At 41.4% G+C, this 24,229-nt stretch overlaps 7 protein-coding genes across 7 annotated transcripts; 2 read left to right on the top strand and 5 right to left on the bottom strand.

Moving 5' to 3' along the window:
- Positions 1 to 191: 191 nt before the first annotated feature.
- On the bottom strand, positions 192 to 1,212 carry BCR41DRAFT_388476 (hypothetical protein; the record flags this gene model as incomplete). The annotated part of the gene is made up of 3 exons (XM_022028006.1): positions 192 to 606; positions 745 to 901; positions 1,083 to 1,212. The coding sequence occupies 3 exons, from the start codon at positions 1,210 to 1,212 to the stop codon at positions 192 to 194; spliced, it is 702 nt and encodes a 233-aa protein (XP_021878527.1).
- A 597-nt stretch (positions 1,213 to 1,809) lies between these two features.
- Positions 1,810 to 3,642, bottom strand: BCR41DRAFT_388475 (hypothetical protein; the record flags this gene model as incomplete). The annotated part of the gene is made up of 3 exons (XM_022028005.1): positions 3,131 to 3,642; positions 2,192 to 2,984; positions 1,810 to 1,836 (listed from the first exon to the last, which is right to left on the bottom strand). Exons 1-3 carry the CDS (start codon positions 3,616 to 3,618, stop codon positions 1,810 to 1,812), a joined length of 1,308 nt encoding a protein of 435 aa, XP_021878526.1. The 5' UTR covers positions 3,619 to 3,642.
- Positions 3,643 to 3,769: 127 nt separating this feature from the next.
- Positions 3,770 to 5,941, bottom strand: BCR41DRAFT_358942 (hypothetical protein). The gene has a single exon (XM_022025148.1). It carries the CDS (start codon positions 5,903 to 5,905, stop codon positions 3,860 to 3,862), a length of 2,046 nt encoding a protein of 681 aa, XP_021878525.1. The 5' UTR covers positions 5,906 to 5,941; the 3' UTR covers positions 3,770 to 3,859.
- Positions 5,942 to 6,917: 976 nt separating this feature from the next.
- On the top strand, positions 6,918 to 7,386 carry BCR41DRAFT_399009 (hypothetical protein; the record flags this gene model as incomplete). The annotated part of the gene is made up of 2 exons (XM_022029018.1): positions 6,918 to 7,079; positions 7,189 to 7,386. 2 exons carry the CDS (start codon positions 6,918 to 6,920, stop codon positions 7,384 to 7,386), a joined length of 360 nt encoding a protein of 119 aa, XP_021878524.1.
- Positions 7,387 to 7,760: 374 nt separating this feature from the next.
- BCR41DRAFT_399008 (hypothetical protein) lies at positions 7,761 to 9,918 on the top strand (the record flags this gene model as incomplete). The annotated part of the gene is made up of 6 exons (XM_022029017.1): positions 7,761 to 7,917; positions 8,025 to 8,181; positions 8,314 to 8,701; positions 8,796 to 9,072; positions 9,436 to 9,611; positions 9,721 to 9,918. 6 exons carry the CDS (start codon positions 7,761 to 7,763, stop codon positions 9,916 to 9,918), a joined length of 1,353 nt encoding a protein of 450 aa, XP_021878523.1.
- Positions 9,919 to 19,880: 9,962 nt separating this feature from the next.
- On the bottom strand, positions 19,881 to 21,640 carry BCR41DRAFT_358940 (hypothetical protein). Its single transcript, XM_022025147.1, has 7 exons — positions 21,309 to 21,640; positions 20,937 to 21,044; positions 20,790 to 20,796; positions 20,660 to 20,712; positions 20,327 to 20,527; positions 20,109 to 20,230; positions 19,881 to 19,992 (listed from the first exon to the last, which is right to left on the bottom strand). The coding sequence occupies exons 1-7, from the start codon at positions 21,553 to 21,555 to the stop codon at positions 19,963 to 19,965; spliced, it is 768 nt and encodes a 255-aa protein (XP_021878522.1). The 5' UTR covers positions 21,556 to 21,640; the 3' UTR covers positions 19,881 to 19,962.
- A 155-nt stretch (positions 21,641 to 21,795) lies between these two features.
- BCR41DRAFT_358939 (hypothetical protein) lies at positions 21,796 to 24,229 on the bottom strand. Its single transcript, XM_022025146.1, has 8 exons — positions 23,970 to 24,229; positions 23,730 to 23,886; positions 23,213 to 23,594; positions 22,810 to 23,086; positions 22,671 to 22,681; positions 22,557 to 22,578; positions 22,286 to 22,461; positions 21,796 to 22,156 (listed from the first exon to the last, which is right to left on the bottom strand). The coding sequence occupies exons 1-8, from the start codon at positions 24,127 to 24,129 to the stop codon at positions 21,818 to 21,820; spliced, it is 1,524 nt and encodes a 507-aa protein (XP_021878521.1). The 5' UTR covers positions 24,130 to 24,229; the 3' UTR covers positions 21,796 to 21,817.

Genomic DNA, 24,229 nt, shown 5'->3' with positions numbered 1-24,229 from the left:
ATTGGCTTGAGAAATGGCCCATTCATTATTCCGAAACTTTTCATCATTGGGTTCTGTTTGTGACGACACCTGCTTGCCTAATGCCCAACAGACTCGATTGCCTGGGACACTAATTATGGAGCACTAAAAAATGAACATTTTCAATAGGCAGCAATGAATGTTAATAATTGTATGTTGATGTAAAATATATATTATGCACGCTCAAAAGAAACAATGGTTACAGATCTAAGGTTCTCTCCTAGAGTCACGGCAAAAGAAGAACGGTTGGCTTGAAGCGAAGGGTACTTCTCGAGATCTGGCAACTGCGCTACGCCGACCGTACAAATACTTCCGATTGAATGACCATCCTTGTCAGACTTGGGTAAGGTCCCCATGTTCTCCATCCGCTTGTATATACTCTGACGGACACTGCTATAGGCGCCATCTGCTCCAACTACGATATCTCCTTCAAATGAAGTGTTGTCCGCACAATGGATTATCACTTGATCATCCTTTTCTTCTATTTTGAGGACGCGCTTGCCCATGGTAATTTTTTCGGAAGGAATCTGTTTTAAGAGCACATCATAAAGCTTTGGGCGCTCAAACAACAGACTTTCATATCCGGTTCTATATTATTATTTGTTAAAGGAAAATATATACATATATATAAGTTTTTTTTTTTTTTTTTTTTTTTTTTCAGGAAAAAAAATCAACTAGGAGAAATTTTTGATCTTATTCTCTCCTCTATCCTTCAGTACGGCTTACTCTTTTACACTGTCTGTTTCGATTGACTTAAAGAGTGTCATATCATGTCTATACAGCTCCATAGAGTAACATGGCAAAGAGATCTCCTCTATCTGTTGAAGTAAACCCAATTGTTCGAACACAGGAAGAACGTTGGCTCCCAATGCCAAAACGGAGCCTGATATTTGGTATATGAATGAAGATAAAAAAAAAAAAAAAAAAAAAAAAAAAGGCGAGTTATCAGTTTGAAGGTAGTAGGTTGTTTAGTATAGAGCAAACAAACCTCGACACTATCCTATGCAAAAGTAATACAGGCGAATAAACAGTCAAACAAAATTTAATGATATAGATAGATATACCTAGTGCGCGGTGCTCGGTAGCGCGTTCATAGATATGGTATGGACACCCTAGGCTCTCCAATAACATTCCAAGGAATAGTCCTCCAATGCCTGCTCCGACAATCATCACTTTAGGAGTATCAACGCTCATAGTCCTTTCAGCTGTCTTTTTTTTTTTTTTTTTTTTTTTTTTTGGTATATTGCAACTTTTTCGAGGTTTAAGTGATGTTAGGAATAGATAAAAGGAAAGAAGTAAAAAGTAAAAAAAGAAAGAAAGGATAAAGAAACAGATGAAAATCCTTTCTTGTTATCTCTCCTTTTATTCTCTTTTTTATTTTTATTTTTTTGCTTAGTTGCCTGTGAGAATTGTTAGTGTATTGTGATTGGAAGAAACAAGGGGAAAAATGTCTAACGATAAACATAAACATGTCAAAAAAACGGGTGTACAAAGATAAAAAATATTGCACAAGGAAAGAGAGCCAGTTTCATTTGTACTTTGCACAGCAGTAGAAATTCAAATGTCATGATACGGCACGAGTACACATATACCAATCTTTCAAAAAAAAAAAAAAAAAAAAAAAAAAAAAACTAATAAAAGCTTTTGCTCATGCGCCTGATTAAAAGCAAAGCTTACTTTCTTGTAAGACTCCAACTAAAGGGAGGATATGTATCCAGTTTTTTCTCCGATGGTGAGCTTTCAGGCGTTGGGTAGAAATATGGAAACGTACACAAGCAAAAAAAAGAAAATCTAGTTACCAAGGTAATCCACATTAACCTAATTTGGTCAATCAACAAATATGTATTATCTATTTGAGCGTAGAATGCAAAGACGTTCACAGCACAGCAGCCATTTTGTGTAGAATAGATAAACATCGGAGTCCACGCCTATAGGCTGTAATCAATTACTAAATGGTTGTTATATAAATGTACAGTTATAATTGCCATGAAAAAAAAAAAAAAAAAAAAAAAAAAAAATGAGAAACTCAAATAAAAAAAACTAATTTGTATTACACAAACAGTTCCCGCATATTGCTGCTAATCCTTTTGTCATCTCCTCTAGTTGTAGTTAAAATCGAGGTATTATGGGTGGAGCTCTTGTCACTCTCATTGCTACTACTAGCAGAGCTTACTTTTCCCCTATTCTTCTTGTTCAATTTCTGATTTCGTTTTGCTAATTCTTTCTTCTCTCTTGATGATATCCGTTTCTTAGGCACAACTCCCTTCACAGGCTCATCCGACAAGGCTATCGGTGGCACAGGCGATGCTGTCCTGGATCTTGACGATGTAGCTAATAAAGTTGGTGTAGCTGCACGTGAAGACGGCTTGGATGAGCCAGTGACTGAAACTGAAGGATCGCTGTCAGTCAAGTCACTCGATGACCAAGATGTGCCCATAGCTACAGACCGCGTCCCACTATCTCCATCAAGTTTGGCCCGTGTAAGAGTATGGTCCTTGGTGTTTGCGTCCGTTTTATCCTCAATGCTCTCCTGTAAACTTTCTTTTTTCTTTTTCTTCTCTTCCTCTTCCTCTTCCTCTTCCTCTTCTCCTTCTAGGACATTGCCTATGGGTTTTCCGTTGCTTTCAGTTTCTTCGTTTGAAGCCTCAACATCTGCATCCGTATTTGCAGGCTCGATAATGATGTTTTTGTTGCATTCTTCGTTTGCTTCCTCATACGCCCTTTCTGCCAAGTCATTGACAACACTGTCAAAATCACCGTGGTATTTTTCCATAAGATCCCTCACAAGCCCTAAATCCTGAACGCCAGAGACTTTCATGATCACGCGCTCAATTGACCGTGGTGGGTCTTGGTCAGTCAATTTGGCTAGAGGTTGTTGCTTAATAGGTCGTGGATTAATTTCTGGGAGCCCTTCATGTGGTCCATCAATGTTGCGTATTGATGAATAATGCTCCCAGCTATGATAACTATATGACCACAGGATGAAAAAAAAAAAAAAAAAAAAAAAAAAAAAGAGTTTCTAAATACAATAAATGCAAGGCAAATCCTATGAAAAGGCGGTAAAAAGCTCAAAACCTGAAATAATTGTCATATTCCAATTTTCTCAACTTACGCAATATGCATGATTGGTCGTTGTCCATGACCAGATCCTTCCTTTTTGACATCGACACCTTCAATGACATAAATATATCCGGGTTGATAAACCTTGATGTCGACTCTTTTCATGCGGGCAAACGCCACTAACTCGATATTGCCGCCATATGTGCCGTTCTTGCGCATGTGGGCCACATGTGCCTCTACAGTCACATTATCCAAAAAAGACTTGAAATGGTCTGTATGATCTTCAATGTACTGACAAACTTCCGCTCTCAAGGCTGCATGGTCTCGCTCATTTCCATAGAACTGGTCTGCACATGCACGAAAAAGACAATTGCCATCGCCCATCGTGTCCTTGAGCTGTAGATTGAGTCCGGCCAACTGATGTTTCAGTTCCCGCATCCCATAAAAGTCATCGTCGTCATTAGTGTCTTCTGGATCGGCTTTGTATCCACGGTCTTTTTGATGCTTTGATGAGGTTGAACGTGTTTTGACAGGGGACATGTTTATTTTATTTTTTCTTTGTGGGGAAGGAGCAGATGTGGAAAAATGAATAGAACAAAGGTCAATATCAAAAAACGTGATCACTCTTTTTTGCCAAACTTGGTTGGCTGATTCTCTCACGCCGCTGTTAATTTGTCAGTGAATTCTATTTCACAGGTTTGGAGCGAAGCACAATGTTTCAGTAGCCTCTTCAGCTTACAAGATGTTCCAATTAATGTCTATTTATACATTATTCTTTTTTCTAGTCTTGACTTGTGAGGATCAACTCCTTCAAGTTGGGGCAATGCATCCGGATCTCTTGAACCATCTCTTCAGTAACATCTGGGCAGCTCGTTAGATCTAGTTTCTCCAACGCTGAAGAATGTGGTAATCTGAAATACCCTGGTTGTTTCCAAGTTGCGGCTGCTGCTACTGTTGCTGGCAACGACTGAGACGACAGCCCAATTGTCTCTGGACCTCCATCTCCAGTACTATCGCTACTACCCCCAATATTTCCAGGAAAAGTAGCTTCTGTGATGGAGGAGCGATTATCTAATCCGCAGGTGTTGTCATTGCCATTACCGTCTGCTGTATTATTATGATCTTTGTCTCTATTTTTGCTCCCTAATTCACTTATGGTCTTCTCTACTGCTCCTTTCTGTCGAAATAATGCATCCAGAGACAATGTTCCAAATCCAGATTCAGAAACTTTCAGCTCTTTCAAAGGACAGGTTAGTGAGTCAAGGATGTGAGCAATTTGGTCATCTGTGAAAGGAAAGCCATCCCAAAGCTCCAAACTCCTCAAGGATGTCAAACCTCGTTTATGGTAGGCATGATGAGGTGTAAAGCCATAGTTGTTATTGTTATTGCTGTTATTACTGTCATTGATAGCGCCGGTATTGTTATTAATAAGGTTGCCTGGCATGAGTTGGTCCGTGATGGCAATGGATCCAAAGTCGATTACCTCGCCATTAGGACCTCTTGCAGGCAAGTCCCAGTCCTTGTTATTATTCTCACCAATACAGCCTGTGGCTACATCCACGAGGCATCGAGCAACAAAGAGAGTGATACGGGCTGGAAGATAAAAATCGGCGAAGCGGGTGTTCCAGCTAATGTGTGTCAGAGATTTCGAGCCTTGGATTAGAAGATATCGAAAGAGTGTCAATTCGACAGCAGAACGACCGAAATATCTTAAAGATTTCAGATCACGATAACGACGCTGGATTTGGTGTTCCTGATCAAGACGACATTTTGCGTTAGCACGGGCCAAAGCAATTTCTGGCTCCCATTCAGAGTCGATATGACAAGAAGAAGGTGAAGTAGAGAGTGAAGAAGAAGAGGAGCAAGAGGAATTTAATTTGCTTAAAAGATTTGTTCGATCTGACAATGGAACTGTAGATGGAAAATCGTCTAGCGTTATCAAGTTCTTGAACGGTTTGCTCTTCCTCCTCCTTTTTCCAAAAGCTTGCCAACGCGAATTAGGATCTTGAAGGTAAGCTTGCGTAACTGGGAGGGTAGTGATTGAGAAATTTTCGAGCAACAAGGATTCAGCTCTTTCACAAGCATCCAGAAATGCCTCCAAGTTAGGTGGAACCGATAACGGGCTGTTGCTGGTGTTACTGCCGCCATGGTTTTTGTCGCATTGCTCGAGAAAGCCATTAATGGTAACACCAGAGACTGACAAGTGTACGAGGTCTTGTAAATCGCTGATGGCTTCCCATACTGCTGTCGGAAAGATCATGCGAATGTTCATTTCAATCGTCAGGCTTTTCAAGGTTCGACGATTTTGCTGGATTAAAGTGATGAGATGATCCCAATATTCCTGTTGAAAATATGGGACCGAACTGCCATGTTGATAGATATGAAGAGACTCGAGCTCATAGCAATAAGGAAGAAGGTAAGTAGAGAGGTGGGAAAAATGAAGTTGAAGGCCGGTATAGTAAGGCGTGGAAGATGGGGAATCGACCACGGTTTGAAGGAACTCTGCATGAACAGAGCGGACAAGATGACCTTTGTGATAAAGGGTCTCTTGGAATGGCAATCGCGGCTGACTTTCCCCAGGAAGAACAACACAATCGATAGGTTGAGGTGGACGGATACGTCGTAGATCGATGGTTTTATAAAGGAAAGGTTCAAAAATAACATGGAACTGCTTTGAAACTAAAAGACACGAGGCAATGCTTTGATATGCACTGTCTTCTTCCAGAAACGACGCTATCAGAAACATAAGCTCTGGTATTTTGACAATGCGTGTTGAAGCCGGCATGTCTGCCTTGCGTAAAGTACATTGTTCTTCTAGGAATTGCATGTGGAATGTACTAAATGTAAAAAGTGAATAGCAAATATGAATGAGAAGTGAAATAAATAACTGCCAAGCGCCAAGAACCAAACGCCAAGCGTCATGGACACTGCATACTTCTATTTCATTGGGTGGTTGGCAATAAAGAATTTCACACGACGCTTTGATTCTAAATCACTACGTTCCACAAAATCAATGGAGCATTCAGTCCTTTTAATGGTTCGCATACCTTTTTTTTTCAACTGGAGCTGTTCCTTCGGGCACACTCCAAAAACTTTGCTCTTTGCTCTTAGTCCCCCTGGCATTCACTCGTTGGGAATCGCGGGGCGCTACTTATGTGCCTAAAAGCGAGTGTTCGAAAATCGCCTGCACAAAGATCCGCCCTATAAACAAATGAGAACAGGGACGATTTAGATGAGAAAATGGCCAGGGCACAAGGAATATTTTTGTAGCATTCTTACATTTTTTATATTCTTATCATAAAAACTAACATACACTACTATGTCCACATGTACGCCTTTGAACTGTAACAATTCATCCTTTTTTGCCACGTCTCTCCTCTCTCTGCCAACTCACTTTTTAATCATTTTAAAATACTGACAACAGAGGGAATGCTGAATTTTATCTCATTGGATCAAATTGGCAGCATCATGCTTATTTGTAATTGCGTTTTACACATGCTTACTTTTTGGAAGAGCAGAAGTGGTAGACTAAAATTTAGATTTAACGAGTCGTTACACTCATGTATATTATCCTTTCCCACCCGACATTGAGCGAACAGCGTGCCACAAGGTGAGGATTCATACATATATTTTTATTTTTATCTGAAAAAAGCATATTGCTCATCCTCTGATCAGCTTTTTTTTTTATTTTTTATTTTTTATTTTTTATTTTTTTTCTATATCTTATAGATGCTTCTGGGAGCTGGTCTAGGCATGTTGAAATAAAAGATCGCATTTCATCGCTCATTTAGGTGCTTTATTAACATTTCCTTCATGGTACTACAGGCGCAGTGAATGCGATGCATGATGCGGTTGTGCTTGCCAACTGTATCTATAACATGGAAGATAACAGCTCTAAAAGCATTACAACCGCCTTTCAGGAATATTATCGTCAGCGTTACTCTCGCGCACTAGATGCATTCCAGAGAAGCTCTACATGGTCCAAAATCTCCTATGGCCAGGTATGTAAAACAAACACTTTGGTGTATATCTTGGTACATTAAGACGCCACCCTTTGATACTAATTATTTGCTTGGTATGCAAACATGGGCTCGTTCTATCTGCTGCTAGACATGGAAGGAGCGGTTGTTACGCCAGGTGATGATGAACTACGTCCCATACTGGGTATATAAATGGATGGATGCAAAAGTGTTTGCATACTGTCCTCAAATTGCATGGCTTCCACTTACCCCTGCTCGCGGCTCTGTGGTCATGCTCCCCCAGGAATGCAAGCGAAAAGATGATAATGAAAATGCCGTAGTCGTGTAATTTTAAAAAATAAAAATTAACCGAAGAGAATGGCTCACATATGCATGGTTTTTATCCGTTACACAAACTGCTGTGCAAAATTGGGCTTCTTTTTTTTGTATCCTCATGTTCAGTTGTGGGTATGCATTCTTTGGAAGAGTAGAGACAGGCGGATCAATGGCCCTCATTAGCAAATGTGGTTGACATAAACTTCTTTCCTTCCTTCTTTTTCTTTCTTATCTTCAATCTTGCTTCCTTCTTCTCTTCTTCTTCTCTTCCTTTTTTTTTTTTTTTATTTTTTTTTTTTTTTTTTTAATCTACTTACTGTAGCCTCTTCTTTATTGCCTATCTATTTCACTACTATCCTAATTCTCCTCTTCCTTAACATCACCATCATGTCTGAACCTACAATTACTACCACTTCATCAGAACGTATCCCAGGAGTGATAATTGTCGGCGCTGGTATCGGAGGTCTACTGCTCGGTACACTCTTGGAAAGACTCGGGTATCCATACCATATTTTCGAACGGGCTACCGAATTGAGATCATTGGGTAAAAAGCTGGTAAAATAAATACAGTAGTTTTCTATAAAAATTTATAATATTGTGGATTCTCATTACCACAATGCTTTTTTCCTTTACTGTTAACATTGTCATTAGGATCCGCAATGACATTATCGGCAACAGTGTTACCAGTCTTTGAACAGCTTGGGTTGTTGGATGAGCTTGAAAAGATTTCATACCCATGTTACTCACATGACTTTTACACACTCGACCGAGAACTCTTTAGCTCCATCAAACTGGATGATCGAAAGAAGTAATAATACGTAGCACGTTTTTTTTTTTTTTTTTTTTTTTTATTGCAAGCGTAAAACGATCCATTAACTCGAATCTACTTTTTCCCCTCTTTTAATTGCTATGGTACGATTCGATGGTGAAAATAAAAAAGATTTACAGGATACAGTGATATTATTTTCTGTCGTCCACAATTACATGAGCTCTTACGGAAACAAGTGCCAGAATACAAAATCAGCCTTGGCAAGCGGGTGCTTCAGACAGAGGAAATAGATGAAAAAGTGTTAATACATTGTGCAGACGGGACTGCATGGGAAGGCGATATCCTCGTGGGTGCTGACGGTGCTTATAGTGGTGTCCGTCAAAGCCTATATAAGCGTCTGGAGGAGCAAGGCATTGGTCTTCCAAAAGCTGACTCAGAGAACTTTTCGGTTACCAACCTCTGTATGGTAGGAGTAGCAGAGCCAAAGGATCCTGAGAAGTATCCTCAACTCAAGGACGAGTTTTCTCATTTCTCGTCGATATTTGGAGGCAAGGGAGTGGTATGTATCCTTCCAAAAGACATGCAAAAAATGTCGCAAGCTGTAGGGAAGATGAATGACACTCATTATTTTCCTTATCGTGAATACATATTAGTGCGGCGTAGTGAATGTTCCTGGTCAACGTGTATGCTGGTATTTGTACCAACAGCTTACAGAAGCTGAGGCCAAGAGTCAACTGTTTCGAAGCTCAGAATGGGGCCCTGAATCGATCGATAGCATGATTAATGAGTTCGCGGACATTCCTTGTCCATGGGGAGGTACTATGGGTGATATGATCCAAGCAACACCCAGGAACTTAATCTCGAAGGCCTTTCTGGAGGAAAAAGTTTTCCAAACCTGGTTCCATGGTCGAACTGTTCTCCTTGGCGATGGTAAAAAAAAAAAAAAAAAATCGAGCGTTACTTTTTTATGCAAGTAAACGATGTGTTGTACTGACTGTATTCTCGTATTTATAAACATGCTTTCTTCTGCTCCTCGCGACTAGCGTGCCACAAGGTGGGACCACTTTTTGAAAATTATTGGTGCTTTATTAGTGACGATATCATATCTTGTCTTCTAATCTTTCTTTTTTTTTTTTTTTTTTTTTTTTTTTATGCTTTGATCGTTTGTAGATGCTTCCAGGAGCTGGCTTAGGCATGTTAAAAGAAGAAAAAAGAATGTGTTTCATTGCTTGTTTATGTTCGTTCCGTTTTATGAATAAGGTGCTCATTAACATTTCCTTCATGGTACTACAGGCGCAGTGAATGCGATGCATGATGCGGTTGTGCTTGCCAACTGTATCTATAACATGGAAGATAACAGCTCTAAAAGCATTACAACCGCCTTTCAGGAATATTATCGTCAGCGTTACTCTCGCGCACTAGATGCATTCCAGAGAAGCTCTACATGGTCCAAAATCTCCTATGGCCAGGTATGTAAAACAAACACTTTGGTGTATATCTTGGTACATTAAGACGCCACCCTTTGATACTAATTATTTGCTTGGTATGCAAACATGGGCTCGTTCTATCTGCTGCTAGACATGGAAGGAGCGGTTGTTACGCCAGGTGATGATGAACTACGTCCCATACTGGGTATATAAATGGATGGATGCAAAAGTGTTTGCATACTGTCCTCAAATTGCATGGCTTCCACTTACCCCTGCTCGCGGCTCTGTGGTCATGCTCCCCCAGGAATGCAAGCGAAAAGATGATAATGAAAATGTCGTAGTAGTATAATTGTTCGCATAGAGTCCTCGCCAAAAAGTCGTCGACTAATATATTTTTAAAATACTCAATTTGAATTAAAGACTTCCCTCATCCATTTTCATATAATTTTTTGAATAAACTTGACTGTATTGGAAACCGTTGTTTCTTTATGAATCTGAAACTGACCGACGAAGCAGACCTTCATTATCCTCATTCACATTCACTCATTCTCCAAGAAATAGTCAAATGTCTTTCCCTATTGATAACGATAGTCACCCGTCATATAATGATCTGAGTGATATGTATAATGATCTAGGTGATACCGATCCAACGTTTCTAGGAACACGCACAACTCCACCCCGAAGATGTCGACAATCGCCCTCCAAATTCAATGTCACCTGCACTAGATCTCCCACACAATATCATTGGAATACCCCATCTAAGAACAGATCCAAGGGATCTCCTTCAAAAGAGCAGCTTCCCGATGCTGCTGATCCAAATCCATTCTTGTCAAATGGACAAGCTGTAGAGCTCCAGCAGGACATTGGTGAATTATCCCGTAATAAGGCGAGCATTACACATAACGAATACGTTATGATGGCTCGGACATTCAAGGCTATTACCGAGGGGCCATTAGAAGTTCGACAGTAGTTTATGCAGACGCCAGACAGAGCGAACAACTTGGCGATTTTAATGGGTGTAGGGAGAGATGCATGTTTGACAGTAATTAAATTTGCTACCACAGGTGTACTCGAGTTCAAAGACCGCGGTAAAGCTGGACATGAGAGAACCAGACGTGGAAGAACTGGACGCCCAAAAAAAGAAATTGATCAGGATGTAACCTCAAAAATCATGGCTGTCATAGTAGATTCAAACAAGTGCGGAGCCCCTCTATGGTTGCCAACCAACTAAAGGATGACTTTGGGATCGATAGATCAGCAAGGTCAATTACTCGTGATCTTCGCAAAATGGGTTTATATTGGGGTAAAGGAAACCGACAACATTTCTTGCATGACTCCAAGGAAAATGTCGCGTTCCGAACAACATACCTCAAGCGTCGCCTCAGTAATCTAAAACTTGTGGACGGCAATTGGGTTCCTAAAATGCCAGAAGTTTTTTTAGACGAGTCTTACTGTCACATCGATCATGCTGCAGCAAGACGTTGGGTGAAAAGTAGTGGTGGTGTCGTAAACGATGCGGGAAGAAAGCCAATAGTAGTTATCTTTGCGGCATTCGTTGTGCATTACGATGAACTCAACAAAAAAGTTGAGGGCAAATTCGTGAAGGATAGTGTATATGTCTGGCCATCCAAAGGGCCAAAGCCTCAGTCAAAGAAGGGCCAAGAACAGGAGGCAGAGTTGTGGAACGATGTGCCCGAAGAGATCAAGAGTGCAGGAGTTGTAGCAACAGGTCACGACTATCATGGAAATTTCAACGCCAATTTATTTGATAGTATTTTTAAGCGACTTTGTGAGAACCTCAATGAGATGGGACTGGGGCCTTGTCAAATCCATCTTGATGGTGCTTAATATCATTTCCATAAGAAAAACAAAGTACCACCCAAGAGCGACACTGTGGCAACTATCAAAGAGTGGCTCACCAGCAAGGGTATTGCTATTCCAACCAAGGAAAATGGAAAAGCGGCGAATAAAGACGATCTTATGGAGTTGATCAAAGCCCTTCCTGACGAGTCGTATTTCTCTATCAGTAAAATCGCCCAAGAGAATGGTGGCCATGAAATTCTCAAGACTCCACCATATCACTGCGAACTTCAGCCTATTGAGAAAATTTGGGCCGTCGTTAAAAACATTATTGCGTCGAGAGCAAGGACGACAATGACAGCCCTTTTGCTGAAGAAAAGGCTTCTCAGCTTGTTTTCTCAGATTCCGGATAGAATATTTTATTCTGTATGGAAAAAGTCTGTGAAAATTGGTATGAAATACTATAACGAGAGAAGACGTGTCCAAGGAATGCTGGATGAGGCGGACGAGAGGCATTACCAAGAGATCAATGATGAACAGGAGACAATTGAGGACATTAGCGAGGAGATTAGACTCGACAGCAGTGAGTGGGACCTAGAACTCGACAGAGTAGTAAACCAAGAGCAAGCTGAGGCTGTAATAATGGAATCTGGGACCGAGGACCTTGCACCAGATACTGGAAACATGTTTGGTTTAGTAGAGGATAGCGAGTCTGAGGACGAGCCTCTTATCAATCGAAAACGCTCTCGTAAAAATTAAAATTTTGAGTTTGTAACGTTTTTTTTTTTTCGTCTAAAAAGGGAGGGTATTTTATTCAATTTAAAAATATGAAAAATATATTAGTCGACGACTTTTTGGCGAGGACTCTTTGCAAAATCTACTGTTGAAATGTATATTTATATGTATATAGTTTTTTTCATGTCACACAAACTGCTGTGCGAAATTGGACTCTGATTCCGTGCTTTTCAATTTCTTTCTGAGGATTTTGTACCACATGCCTTCAAGTCTTTGCGAGAGTTGGATTTAATGGGAAAGATGTAAACAACAGCATGCGTATGGCTTTGGGCATTGCATGCGCTCCATTATAGATACTAATGCACCAAGATGTATACATGTATGTTTAAATCCTCCTCATCATTTGATTGTTATCTTTCAAAGGGATCCTCACGTGAAAGTGCAGTTGCAAGTGCAAATGGAACGGACACATTTTTTTCCCCCCTTCATTGACCATGTCGGCACTGAAGGTAAACGCATCAATCTCGCCCATATATTCAACATAAAGAGTCACCTATTCTGATACTGTTGCAAAATTTAGGGGCAGATGTGGTAGGAGATTTAGGTCGTTTTGGTGGATTATGAAGCCGGTCACTTCCAGCTGCAGATAGATAAATAATTCTAACACAATAAAAGAACACACACACTACTCAAAGACTGGACGAGAACAGTCAGTACTCAAATGGCTCTTGTGTAAAAATAAGGAACAAGGAGCCAGATTTTCCTGAGCTGTTGCTCGTTAAATAGTTGGTGGCGAACCCTCTACACGTGACTAAAACTAAAACCAACAATACTAATCAGAAGTCATGTTTATACTCTTAAGAAAACAGTGCACCTCTTTCCCAAAATGCACCTTAGTCACCCGGCCCCATGTTTGGCCCACAAAACTGGTTTTTATAACGCCTGGATGGTCGGACGAGACTACACGTCAGTGACTTTATTAAAAAAATAAAATAAAATGGATAAAATAATACCATAGACCACACCTACATATCTATTTACTTCTTTTTGATGCTGACAATTGTCACCACAGGTGCCTCTTAAGATAAAATGCGCAACATTACAATCATTGCATTTACTACACACACTGCAAATGAACCGATGCCCATTAATAGGCTCGGCTTTAGCGATCAGCACTCTTCCTCTGGAGTTATCGCTTTTTAAGCTTTTAGCCAAGGCTTTGCTCTTGGTCGTGTTAGGAGATATTACCATCTCAGATGCCACAAGTGTTACTGCATTGGCTACATTATTCGTTTTTTGGATCGCTTGATGCCTTATAGCTCCACGCTCTATCAAGAGCGTCCTATTGACTTCACTCAGCCCCACCACATCTTGGATACATGTATTACCAGCATATAAAACAGTCTGTCCTGTGCTCCACTTCAAACGGTATTGATACAGGTCGTTTTCTTTGATGATTTGCCACATTCGGATAGAACCATCATCGCACCCAGTTATCAGGAAGCAGCCTTCCTTAGAGACATTCCAACTGAGAGCCTGAACATATCCACCTGGATGCGGAATTGCAATCACGCAGTTGAATGATCGAGATTCCCATAATCGCACTGTCATGTCTTTATTCCCTGAAGCAATGTAATGGCCATCAGGAGAATACGATATAACTGCGATCCACCCAATATGCCCTTCAAGCGTATGAAGCAATGCTCCTGATTCGACATCCAATACACTTAATGGCCCATGAAAGCTCCCGACGGTCAGCTGTTGGCCCCATGGTGAAAATGCAACCGGGCCTTGGATATCCTGTAACCTCTTTTCAGAGCAGAGCTCGCCCGTCCCTGCGTCCCATATTTTCAAGCTTTTGTAGCGGTGGATTGTTGCTATTTTCTGGTTGTTAGGTGAGTACACTATACAGGAAGTATCGCATATTTCATCGTTCAATTCAAAGAGGATATCCCCTGAGTGCACTGTCCAGACTTTGAGCCCACATCCCCAAGCACACGAAGCGACCTGCTGACCATTAGGCGAGAACACTACGCATTCCACTTCGCTCTTATGTCCATGAAGGATTCGGACGAGCTCCCCTGTTTGCATATCCCATATACTTATTTTCCCGTTTTTATGCCCACAAGTAATTTGATTGGTAGTGGGAGAAGGATCTATAGCAAAGATGCGGTATTCTTGTTCGCCATCGCCATGCAACTCCAAGTTGTAAGGATGTTGGCCTGTTTGAGTATCCCAAAGATAAACGCGTGAAGCACAGTGACAATAGGCAAGCAATCGACCATCATATGAATACTTCATGTCTACTACTGGCTCGTTTTGACTATATAAAGTATGAATAGGTTGTCCTGTTCGGCTATCCCATATATCCACTCTACCGTTCCGGCTACATGAGGCCGTCTGCTGTCCATCTGGTGAACATCTGATGTGGCTGATCGGTGACGTATGGCTATGTGAGTCATAGTTACACTGCCGAAATCTGGTGCCCCAAAGGCGTATTGTTCCGTCATTGCTGAACGATGCAATCTGATAGGTTTTGGATGAATATGTCACATCGTTTACAATCTCGGAGTGGCCATGGAAGGCATTAATGAGCTGTCCTGATTGTGCGTCCCAAAGCCGTATTATGGCATCATAGCCGCAAGTGGCGATCTGATCTCCATTTGGCGCATACTTTAGGCCGTAGATTACTCTGGAATGTCCTTTTAGGATATGGCTGACTTTCCCTGTTTGCATATCCCACTGATATGCCTTTTCACCGGCAAATGAAGCGGCAAATTTCCCGCTAGGCGAAAATCGAGCGCCTCTAACAAAGCCATCGTGCCTTAAGGCCCATTTCATTTGGCCAGACTTTGTATCCCACACATACAGTGTAGTGCCGCCACAACAACAGGAGACGATTTCCTGGCCGTTGGGCGAATATACAATCTGCCTGGTCTCGTTCTCATGGCCCTCTAGCTCCAGTTGCTGGTGCCCCGATGCCGCATCCCACAGCCGTATTGTCTTGTCTTTGTCTCCAGTTGCAATCTGATTTCCATCAGGTGAGTACGCCACGTTCTCTCCGACACCAGTATGGCTTTTTAATATATATTGGAGTATGCCAGACTGAGCATGCCACACACGTACGGAGCCGTCACTGCTGGCAGAGGCAAGATGTTCCCCACTTGGCGAGTAGGCTATATGGTTGACAGTATCTTTATGGCCCTCCAAACAGCGAGCCAGCGCACCTGAGGCTACATCCCATATTATAACCACATTAAGGTAGTTTGAAAATGTAATGTGGCGGCTGTCTGGTGAGTATGTTGGTATACTACTCCAATCAATGCCACTCATAGTCAGACGCTTCTCCCACGTCAGTGTGTCATATACGCTGATTGAACAGTCGCCAATATTTTCGTTGCGGACAGCTGCAGCGAGCGTCTTGCCATCAGGAGAAAACGATCCCCTCCAGGCACCACCATTTACACGAAGAAGTGGCCATTCACCAAACTGAGCGTCTGCCATATTTGCATCACTCATATTTGCTTCACGAAGCCAACAGTTTTGAAAGTTGACCTTCCTCAGATCCGCTGCTTGTAGCTGAGCATATTCGAAAATACCATGACTAAGGTTCGCGCCTGGGATCTGAATGCCTCGCAAGTTCGTTCCAGCAAACGACTCGCCTGCTCGAACTAAGACCGTCATTGCATTGGCTGCTGCTATCCGCCACTTGCCGTCGCTCTTTGAGAGCTCCACACAGCCATATAGCTGCTGTCTAAACACTGGCTCTAGTCGAACGCGATCTACTAGGAAATCCAAGATGGATGGCTCGCTTACAAAACTTCTCCACACTAAAGGAGAGCCTTCATCAGGCTTGATTAGGTCAGCCTCCCTCCCAATCACATCACTCTCACCGATTTTGAAGCTGTATGTCGAGCTTAGACTCTGTCGACGTAAGGTAGAGTCCTCTGCTGTCTCTCCACTTGCAAAAACACTCGTCGTTACCTGCGGTTCAAAGACCGCCCGAGCTACACTATATTCCAAAATAGAGCGATGGATGAATCGATATTGGTTGCCTGTACGGTTCAATGGAGAAGCCTCGCGTAGAAGATATCTTTCACTCTCTCTGCTAAAATATTCATCTTTCCATGTACCCTTGTGTTTAAACGAAGAATATTCCACTACTGAATTGCCATCTTGGTGCTTATAGATCGCTGTGGCCAGGTCCGTCATGTATCTGATTCCATTCTGTGCAAATCCTTCATCATTCAGTATCTGGAACATCCTTTTGTCTTCTGACCTTAATGTCTCATCTAGCCGCTTCTTGCCCCGCTCTAGCCACAACTCTACGAATTGATCGTACAATGAAATACGCTTGATCTTTGCCTTGGAGGTGTCTTGGTTTGGGTCTACTACCCGTGGGAGTACCTCTAGTGACATCGATAGTAAGAACGGGTTCTTAACAAGGTCTTCTAGGCTAGGTACCGCCTTGAGTGCACGCTGGTAATCCTCCACATGCCACAGTGGATCCATGACTGCGATATATTGTATGATGTAGTCGTTGATCTGGGGCTCAGAGAATGGTACTATCATAGCCTCTTGAAATAAGGCTGTTTTAGCTTGAGTATTGCGGCCCATGGGCTGGAAACGATCCCGATAATCTGATCCAAGGTACTCACCGCGGCAGCTGATCACCATCTGAGCCATCCACTCTCCAGGCTGATTTAGTCGGTTTGCGACATACAGGTTGCTGACCTGTTTGCATTCATCGTACCCATCACATATTAAAATAAATCTGCGCGTCACCTTCAACTCTTTTATCTGTGCCTCTGTGAAATCATATCTTCGTAGCTGTTTGGCGACTAGGTCTTGTTTCGGGTTGTCAATGGTAGGTAAATTGATATACAATGGGATCTGACCATGCTTCTTCTGGTATATTTCCCACAAGTTGTGCTCTAGCGTGCGAACAAATGTCGATTTCCCTGAACCAGAATCACCTTGGACGAGTAACACCTTCTGGTCGCTCTTCAAGAACTCCATTGCCTTATCCATCAGCAGGAATAAACCGTCATCAGCCGCATAGGGATTTGCTTTAGCATATTGTTGAATGTAGAAGCTTTGGGTACCTCTGCTCTTTACCTGACGTCGCTTAAGTAGGCGCAAACCTTTTTCAACATCGATCTTCTTCTGTACGCGGTCTAGCAATGATGAAGTTGTGGGTGGAGAGGGTGCAATAATGTAGGGGTATGGAGGTACTGGCCCTTGAAAACAATCCCTGTAAAGCTCCTGCTTTTTGGTATCTCCTTCCTCCTGAAGCTCATTCAAGATCGAATTTGCGGCTGAAAGAAAAGAAAAGAAAAAAAAAAAAGATATTGCGATTAATCATCATATGCCGATAGTTGTCAAGGCTTAAACTCCCCACAATAGAAAGAAATAGAGATATATATAGAGACCTTGCAAATTACACCTTGGGTGTGCAGTAAGTTCTCTAAGGATGCTGACGATCCACTGCTTGATATGAATATAGCTACCCCACTCTACGTCATTCTTATAAATCTCACCCAGAAAGGTGACTGCGCTTTGGCGGATATCCATTGGCCACTGTCCATTGGCTGCAACCTGTCCCAAACGCTCACATAGTCCCCATTGAAATGCTGGGTCTCGACAACAAGCCACCTCACATACAAAGGTCTTGAGCTTGGTCAATTCTCCTGTCTGGAGTAACGCATCAACTCCGCGTAATGCTGGGTACCACGCAGCCTTGTGGCTAAAGTTAAGGCCTTCTTCCATACCCTGTCTGAAATTTGCTCCGCTCTCATGTAGTGAAATTAAACCATCGTATACTCGCAGACTAGTATCAATAACATCTGTTACAGACGGAAGTTCCTTCTGGATGTGGTTCAGTTCATCCATAAAGGCATTGATATCCAGGTTCTTGACTGTGCTCACAATTCCAAATGCTCCTCGCATCACTGCTGATGCACGCCTCAGCAATACATGTACTTTGGTTTCGTCGTTTGGAATATTCAGTAAAGCTTGGAAAGCATAGGCTGCTTGGTACACCAAGTATGGCTCAGGGTTAGTCTCCAGCCTCTTTAGATACGCTGCTAGTGGTTCATGGAGCTGTTCTCGTTTCAAGCCCTTGACTTGACTGCTGACCATGGCATCAAGGATATGTGAGATGGTAATAGAAAGGCGATAGAGGTGGATACTGGATTGATTATGTACCCCTTGTAGGCGGAAACTGAGGGCCTTGAGGATTGTAACAAGATCATCCGAGTCAAGGTACCCAAGCGGAGCGTACTGCATCAACTGAACCAACCCTTCCAGCAAATGAGTATCTAATATGATATTTTGGCTGACTCCATTGACCAAGGTCATTACTAATGCCTTAAACTGATCCAAGGTGAGGACTGGAGCAAGGGACACAACCTCAGTGACTGTAGCTTCAGTCTTGATTTCATCGCTAATAAACATTGTAACCACGTCCGATACCAAAGTACGCAACCGCTCCTGCTCATCTTGGTCTGTCAGGGTTACCTGGCACCACTGTTGTTCTTGGGCTGTGAGGCCTGCCGTTGAGGTAGATGAAGTGGAAAGCAGACTAAGACAATATACAAGCTGCTTTGTATCATCCAAATATTCATCGGCACCCAGCAAGCTGCAACTGATAGTCATTGGAGCTACATCATGATCAAAAATATCTTTTGGAACAGTTGCTATACGGTGCCGCTTGATAGCTTCTACTACCCTGGTCACTCTTCTACCTTTGCTGTTGTTATCACCATCGCTTCCTTGTTTGCTGCAGCCAGTAAAGTGGGCAAAGTACGGTGCTTGACAGACAGTATTGCCTCCATGGATGTATCCCCATTTTCTGGCTTCCTTGTCAAATCTTTGAGTATCATTTGAATGACCCAGATGTTCATGTAAGCGAGCAAGTTCATAGTAGGCTGAACCAACTCTTTGGCGCAGCATCATATCTTTGTCTGAAGTTGAAGAGGCTAAAGATTTCCTCATAGACCGCTGAATGCGAGAAAGTGCAGAGCCTGCATCAAGACATAGCTCCATGACGATGTCATAATCATGATCGCAGTCGTACTTGTAGCTCTGGTCGTGGTATATCCTACGAGTGTACTCCATGTATATTTCGAAGAGCTTTAAAGCCCTTGCTGGCAAGAGCACGCTTCGCGGTTGGGTATACACATTGCCAAGCATGATTGTGCATGTACATGTACAATACCCTCTATTCACTTTCCGAGAGACGAGAAAGTTTTGTTTTTTAAAATGACTACACTTAGTAAAGCGTGTTGACGATAAAGTTTCTTATATGTGTTCAAGTCTATGCACTTACATGTATTGATAGATGAACAAACTAAGAAGTAGTAAGAGGAGAAGAGAAAATAAAGGAAAAGGAAGCGAAGACGAGGAAGGAAGACTAACTTGTCATGCTCAACTTCATATGCACTGACCCACACATGCTGTCTCAGTTGTCCTCTTTTGTGAGTGGTTCTCAGGAAGCACTGTCCCTTTGCCATGTTCAAAGAACCACTTGACTGTAATTGTAGCAACATAAAAAAGCATAATCATTCCGTTCAAGGTAGATAAAATAACGATGACAGGAAATGAAATCTTCAATAGATTCGGCAACGGTTAATTCACCAAGGGGAAGGCATTTCTTCCTCCTACAAATCAATATTCTCATCCTCTGCCTGCAAGGGACAGCCAACGCAAACAGTTGTGCCAACTCGTTTATCAATAATCAACAAAACATTGCTTGGCTTACAGAATGAAAAAAATCTCTGTTTCAATATATATTTTTATTTCATGTTTGCATATCAAAATTGCTTATGTTTCTCCACGCTTCCTGGTATATAGTAATCTACCTGTTGCTTACAACGAGCTCCAAGAACTATAAATATCCATATTGAGATAGTAAGGAATTCATGAAGTATTAATCATGCGTTAGTCTCACAGTCATTGGCCCTTTTGCAAAAACAAACATATCTTTTATTTTTTCCTCGTTACCTGCTCATAACCAATGGTGGCATAACCCTTGCCCTCACGATCAATCCTCATGAACGCATCCGTTAAACTCTTGACTGTAACTGCAATTTGGACAAAATTGTCGAAAGAGACATTGCCGCGACCTATAATCATTATAGAGTTAAGCATACATTGATTACTATACTATTTCATATTCAGACCACTCCCACGTCACTCTCTTTTTTTTGTATGCTTTTTACCTTTTCTGTCGTATTTCTTAATCAAGAGTTTCAAAAAGTCATCGGTGAGGTTGTAACCAAACGAACGCATAGCAGTTTTGAGTTCATTAAAGTCAATGGATCCACTCTTATCTTGATCAAAGGCTACAAAGCACGCGCGCCACTCTTCAATGTACTTCCACAATCCTGAGAATTCTGCAAAATTGATTTGACCAGAGTTATCTAACATAAAATAATAAAGTAATAAAGGAAGTCCGTCAGAAAAAAAGGGGTAGATTGCTTTATATATTTTTCCCACTCCAAGCAGTCCGAAATTATAAAGAAAAAAAGAAAAAAAAGGCTGAGTTAGCTTACCTGTATCAAACATATTCATCATCAGACGGACAGTCTCGTAATTGAAGGGACTCCTGTTGTTCCAAAGAAAATATTGGTCAGCGGGTCAGGCACAAATAACCCCAAAAAAAAAAAAAAAAAAAAATATTACCAATCACCTAAGTCAATATAGAAGTAAAAATGATATTGTTAAAGATAGATCTTTTTTTCTCTACAATACGTCAAAGCTATCAATGGCAAGCGCACTTGTCGTAATAAAAAAAAAAAAAAAAAAAAAAAAAAGATATTACATCCTTACCATTGATCAACGCCTTCTGAAGCTCGTCAGTGCTCAATTGGCCAGATCTGTCTGCATCAACTGCATCGAACCATTGGCGCAGACTTGCTTCAGGACTGGGCTGCATGGCTGTTGTTGCCAAGAGATATATGAGACGCGAAATGACAAAGAACAAAGAAAAAGAGAACAAAACAAGAATGATTGTATTAGTCATACACCCATGTAAAGAAAAAGAAAAAGAAAAAGAAAAAAAAAAAAAAAAAAAACTTCATTCCCTCACAATGTTGCCAAACTTCATTCACAATAAGCGTCAGCAATGCTTACTGTATGTCGACATTCGTCTTCTTCATTCACAATCATGTTAGGAATTGAAATAAGGTTAATAGAACTTACACATTTGTTGCTGATAGTTGACAGCCTGTTGGTACTGATTGCTGTATTGGTTGTGGGGTGTTTGGTTTTGAACATAAGGCGATTGCCCGTATTGCTGCTGGTGCTGGTGGCCATAATGCTGTTGTTGCTGTCCGTATGGCTGTTGCTGCTGTCCATGTGGTTGATACTGTTGTTGCTGTTGGCCATATGGTTGTTGACCATATGGCTGTTGCTGTTGATATCCACCGTATCCTTGATTATGTGACATGTCGGGATTGAGTGAATTGAAAGATGGAATTGAAAGAAGAATTGAGAAAAAGAGGAAAAAGAAAAAACCGTGTGCCGTGTCGTTATGTGGGTAAAAATGGGCTGTGCTGTGTGCCACACGACGTGTATTTTATTTTTGGGAAGCAATCAAAAAATTAGCGCACGGCTCCCTTTTGCTGGAGAGAGACAAGCAAGGAGGCGACAGGAGGTGTGCACAAAGAAAAGTCTAGAGTCAATTCGATCGCGTTTAGCTTTACTCTTTATTATACAATTAATAAGTGATCATCAACTTTCTTGGACTCCATTGTTTGCTTGGTCTTCTCTTTCTCTACCTGCTCACAAATATACCCTTGATCTTGTTCCTTATTTCTACTCTTGTTCTTACTCTTACTCTTAATCTTGAACCTACTCTTACTCATATCAGCTTTTGTTTCACTGCCAATGTCATCTTGTGGAAGTATCCGGACTGTGCCTCGGTTCTCTGCAAGTGGAAGCCATGCAATTTGTGGCCGATAGGATGCTGTTTTAAAATAGAGCATGAAATACACCCATTCTGGTGTAAAGTTGACCACCTGCTGCCGAAGAAGTCTCTCGCTCCATGTCTTGATCAACAAGCACATGAACGAAGGACACATGAAGAAAATAAAAAATAAAAATAAAAATAAAGCGGGTCAATTGTATAGACTCAAAAATGTTAATGTCAATTACAATTATATCATCTTCCTCTTTACCTGACCATAAGTCATTTTGGTCCAAAACCTGCTCATCGTGAACGAGTACAGAGCATGACGATACCGTTGCTTATAGTATTGTCCAAAGGCTGCAGTGATGTTCTGTGGGGATACATCACTCATCTTGGAGATACAGTTCGCAAGAACCACTGCATCTTGCATCGCATTCACAGCACCTGAGACCACCAGGAGAAGAAAAAAAAAAAAAGTGAGTACAAATATCGCAAAAAGCGGTTGGAACGTTCAATTTCTTTTAGTAGCAGAACTGTACCTAGACCTGCACCAGGAAGCATCTATAAGAGGATATGGAACAAATATTATTATCGACTGTCAATATAGATGACCGGAAAAAAGATACTCATCTGGATATGCTCTCTTTTATTACCTTGTGACAGGCTTTTATATATTCATCCCAGATGGGTCCGAGAAGAAAAAACAAGGTTAGGATGTTAGTTTCAAAACATTAATGATCTTAGTGCAGTGTTAAATTTTCTTTTTTTTTTTTTTTTCTTCATGTTTTTTACCATCACCGATGAGCACGGTTTGGCCGTGATACCATGTCTTGAAGAATTTTTCTTCTAAAAACACTTTGGAGATCAAATGTTTGGGGGTTGCATGAATAATTTCTCCCATGGTTCCGCCCCAGGGGCATGGTAATTGCTCAAATTCCTTAATCATCTTCTCGTTCGATTCTGGTCCCCATTCCGAGTTCCTGAAGTGTTGTGCTTTGGCTTCTTCTTTTGAAAGCTGAATGTTTATAGTCCAACAAATACGATTGTCTGGAATATTGATCACCGTGCGCTTATTTTTCAAGTAGTATATAGTATGGATGGATGAAATAAAACACATTATAAAAAGATGAAGAATGTTTAGTTTTTTTGTAGTTGTTACATGCCAAGAGCAAAATACTTTGTTTTGGATCCTTACTGTTTTCATGTGCCCTAGAGTCGTGGAGAAATTAGCTTGTTTGTCATTCAGCTGTGGATACTTTTTTGGATCCTGTTTCTCAGCAACCCCAACCATTGATATATTCGCCACTGAAAAGTCCTCATGATCTGATTTGGGTAACATCCCCTTTTTCATCAATTCTCTGTAAATACTCTGTCGAACTCCACTATAAGCTCCATCTGCTCCAACAAGAATATCCCCTTCATACGTTGTATTGTCCGCACAATGGATATAAACCCGTCCTGAGACCTCCTCTGTCCGAAGAACTTTTTTGCCCATGCTTATCCTGTCCTTGGGAACTCGCCTGAGCAGTAAGTCATATAGATCAGGCCGCTCGAACAGAAGGTTTGGGTACCCGGATCTAGATTTGTTTTTTAAAAAAAAGGCCAAATACGACAGAGCATACATATATGAGCGAAAGTAATGAGATGAATAACAACAAAAAAAAAGGGGGGATTTCATATAAAATGGCATGACATTGGATATAGCATGATACCTTTCTCGTTCCATGAATTTGATGGACCCGAAAAGATCCATGTTTGCGTTGTGAATCTCGACGGAATGGCATGGTAAAGCAAACTTTTCAAGCTCCTTTAGCAAGTCAAGCTGTTCAAAGACTGGTAATATACCTGGACCTAGTGCCATTGTTGATCCTTTCGAAATATTTGATGTGTTGAGGATATTAAAGGATTTAATTTACCGTAAATGATGTTATAAAAGCCTATTGTGCACTCACCTAAAGGACGCACTTCTGTTGCACGCTCAAAAATATGGTATGGATGGCCGAGTTCTTCCAGAATTATTCCGAGGAACAATCCACCTAGACCAGCGCCAACGATCAAGATGCCCGGCCTCCTGCTTTGTTGCTGCTGTAAGGTGACCTGTGCTGCTGTCATTATTTAAATTAAGGATTGAATTGATCTTTGGTAGTTAAATATTTATACTCAAAAAAAAAAGAAAAAGAAAAGAATGCCAAATGAAATGCAAATGAATTTG

Source organism: Lobosporangium transversale, assembly GCF_002105155.1.
Source record: "Lobosporangium transversale strain NRRL 3116 chromosome Unknown BCR41scaffold_36, whole genome shotgun sequence".
NCBI classification, from domain to species: Eukaryota; Fungi; Mortierellomycota; class Mortierellomycetes; order Mortierellales; family Mortierellaceae; genus Lobosporangium; species Lobosporangium transversale.
Note: the sequence above shows the minus strand (reverse complement) of the source record. Positions and strands in the feature narration are given on the sequence as shown.

Excerpts from the sequence above, each read along its gene's own strand:
- BCR41DRAFT_358940 (XM_022025147.1), bottom strand. The coding sequence starts at position 21,555 with ATGTCACATAATCAAGGATACGGTGGATATCAACAGCAACAGCCATAT. Across the intron at positions 21,045-21,308 it reads CAACTATCAGCAACAAATGT|CCATGCAGCCCAGTCCTGAA; the intron begins GTAAGTTCTATT and ends TGGCAACAACAG. Across the intron at positions 20,528-20,659 it reads GATGAATATGTTTGATACAG|ATAACTCTGGTCAAATCAAT; the intron begins GTAAGCTAACTC and ends ATTTTATGTTAG.
- BCR41DRAFT_358939 (XM_022025146.1), bottom strand. The coding sequence starts at position 24,129 with ATGACAGCAGCACAGGTCACCTTACAGCAGCAACAAAGCAGGAGGCCG. Across the intron at positions 23,887-23,969 it reads AACAGAAGTGCGTCCTTTAG|GATCAACAATGGCACTAGGT; the intron begins GTGAGTGCACAA and ends ATATTTCGAAAG. Across the intron at positions 22,462-22,556 it reads GCTTCCTGGTGCAGGTCTAG|GTGCTGTGAATGCGATGCAA; the intron begins GTACAGTTCTGC and ends TGGTGGTCTCAG.
- BCR41DRAFT_358942 (XM_022025148.1), bottom strand. The coding sequence starts at position 5,905 with ATGCAATTCCTAGAAGAACAATGTACTTTACGCAAGGCAGACATGCCG.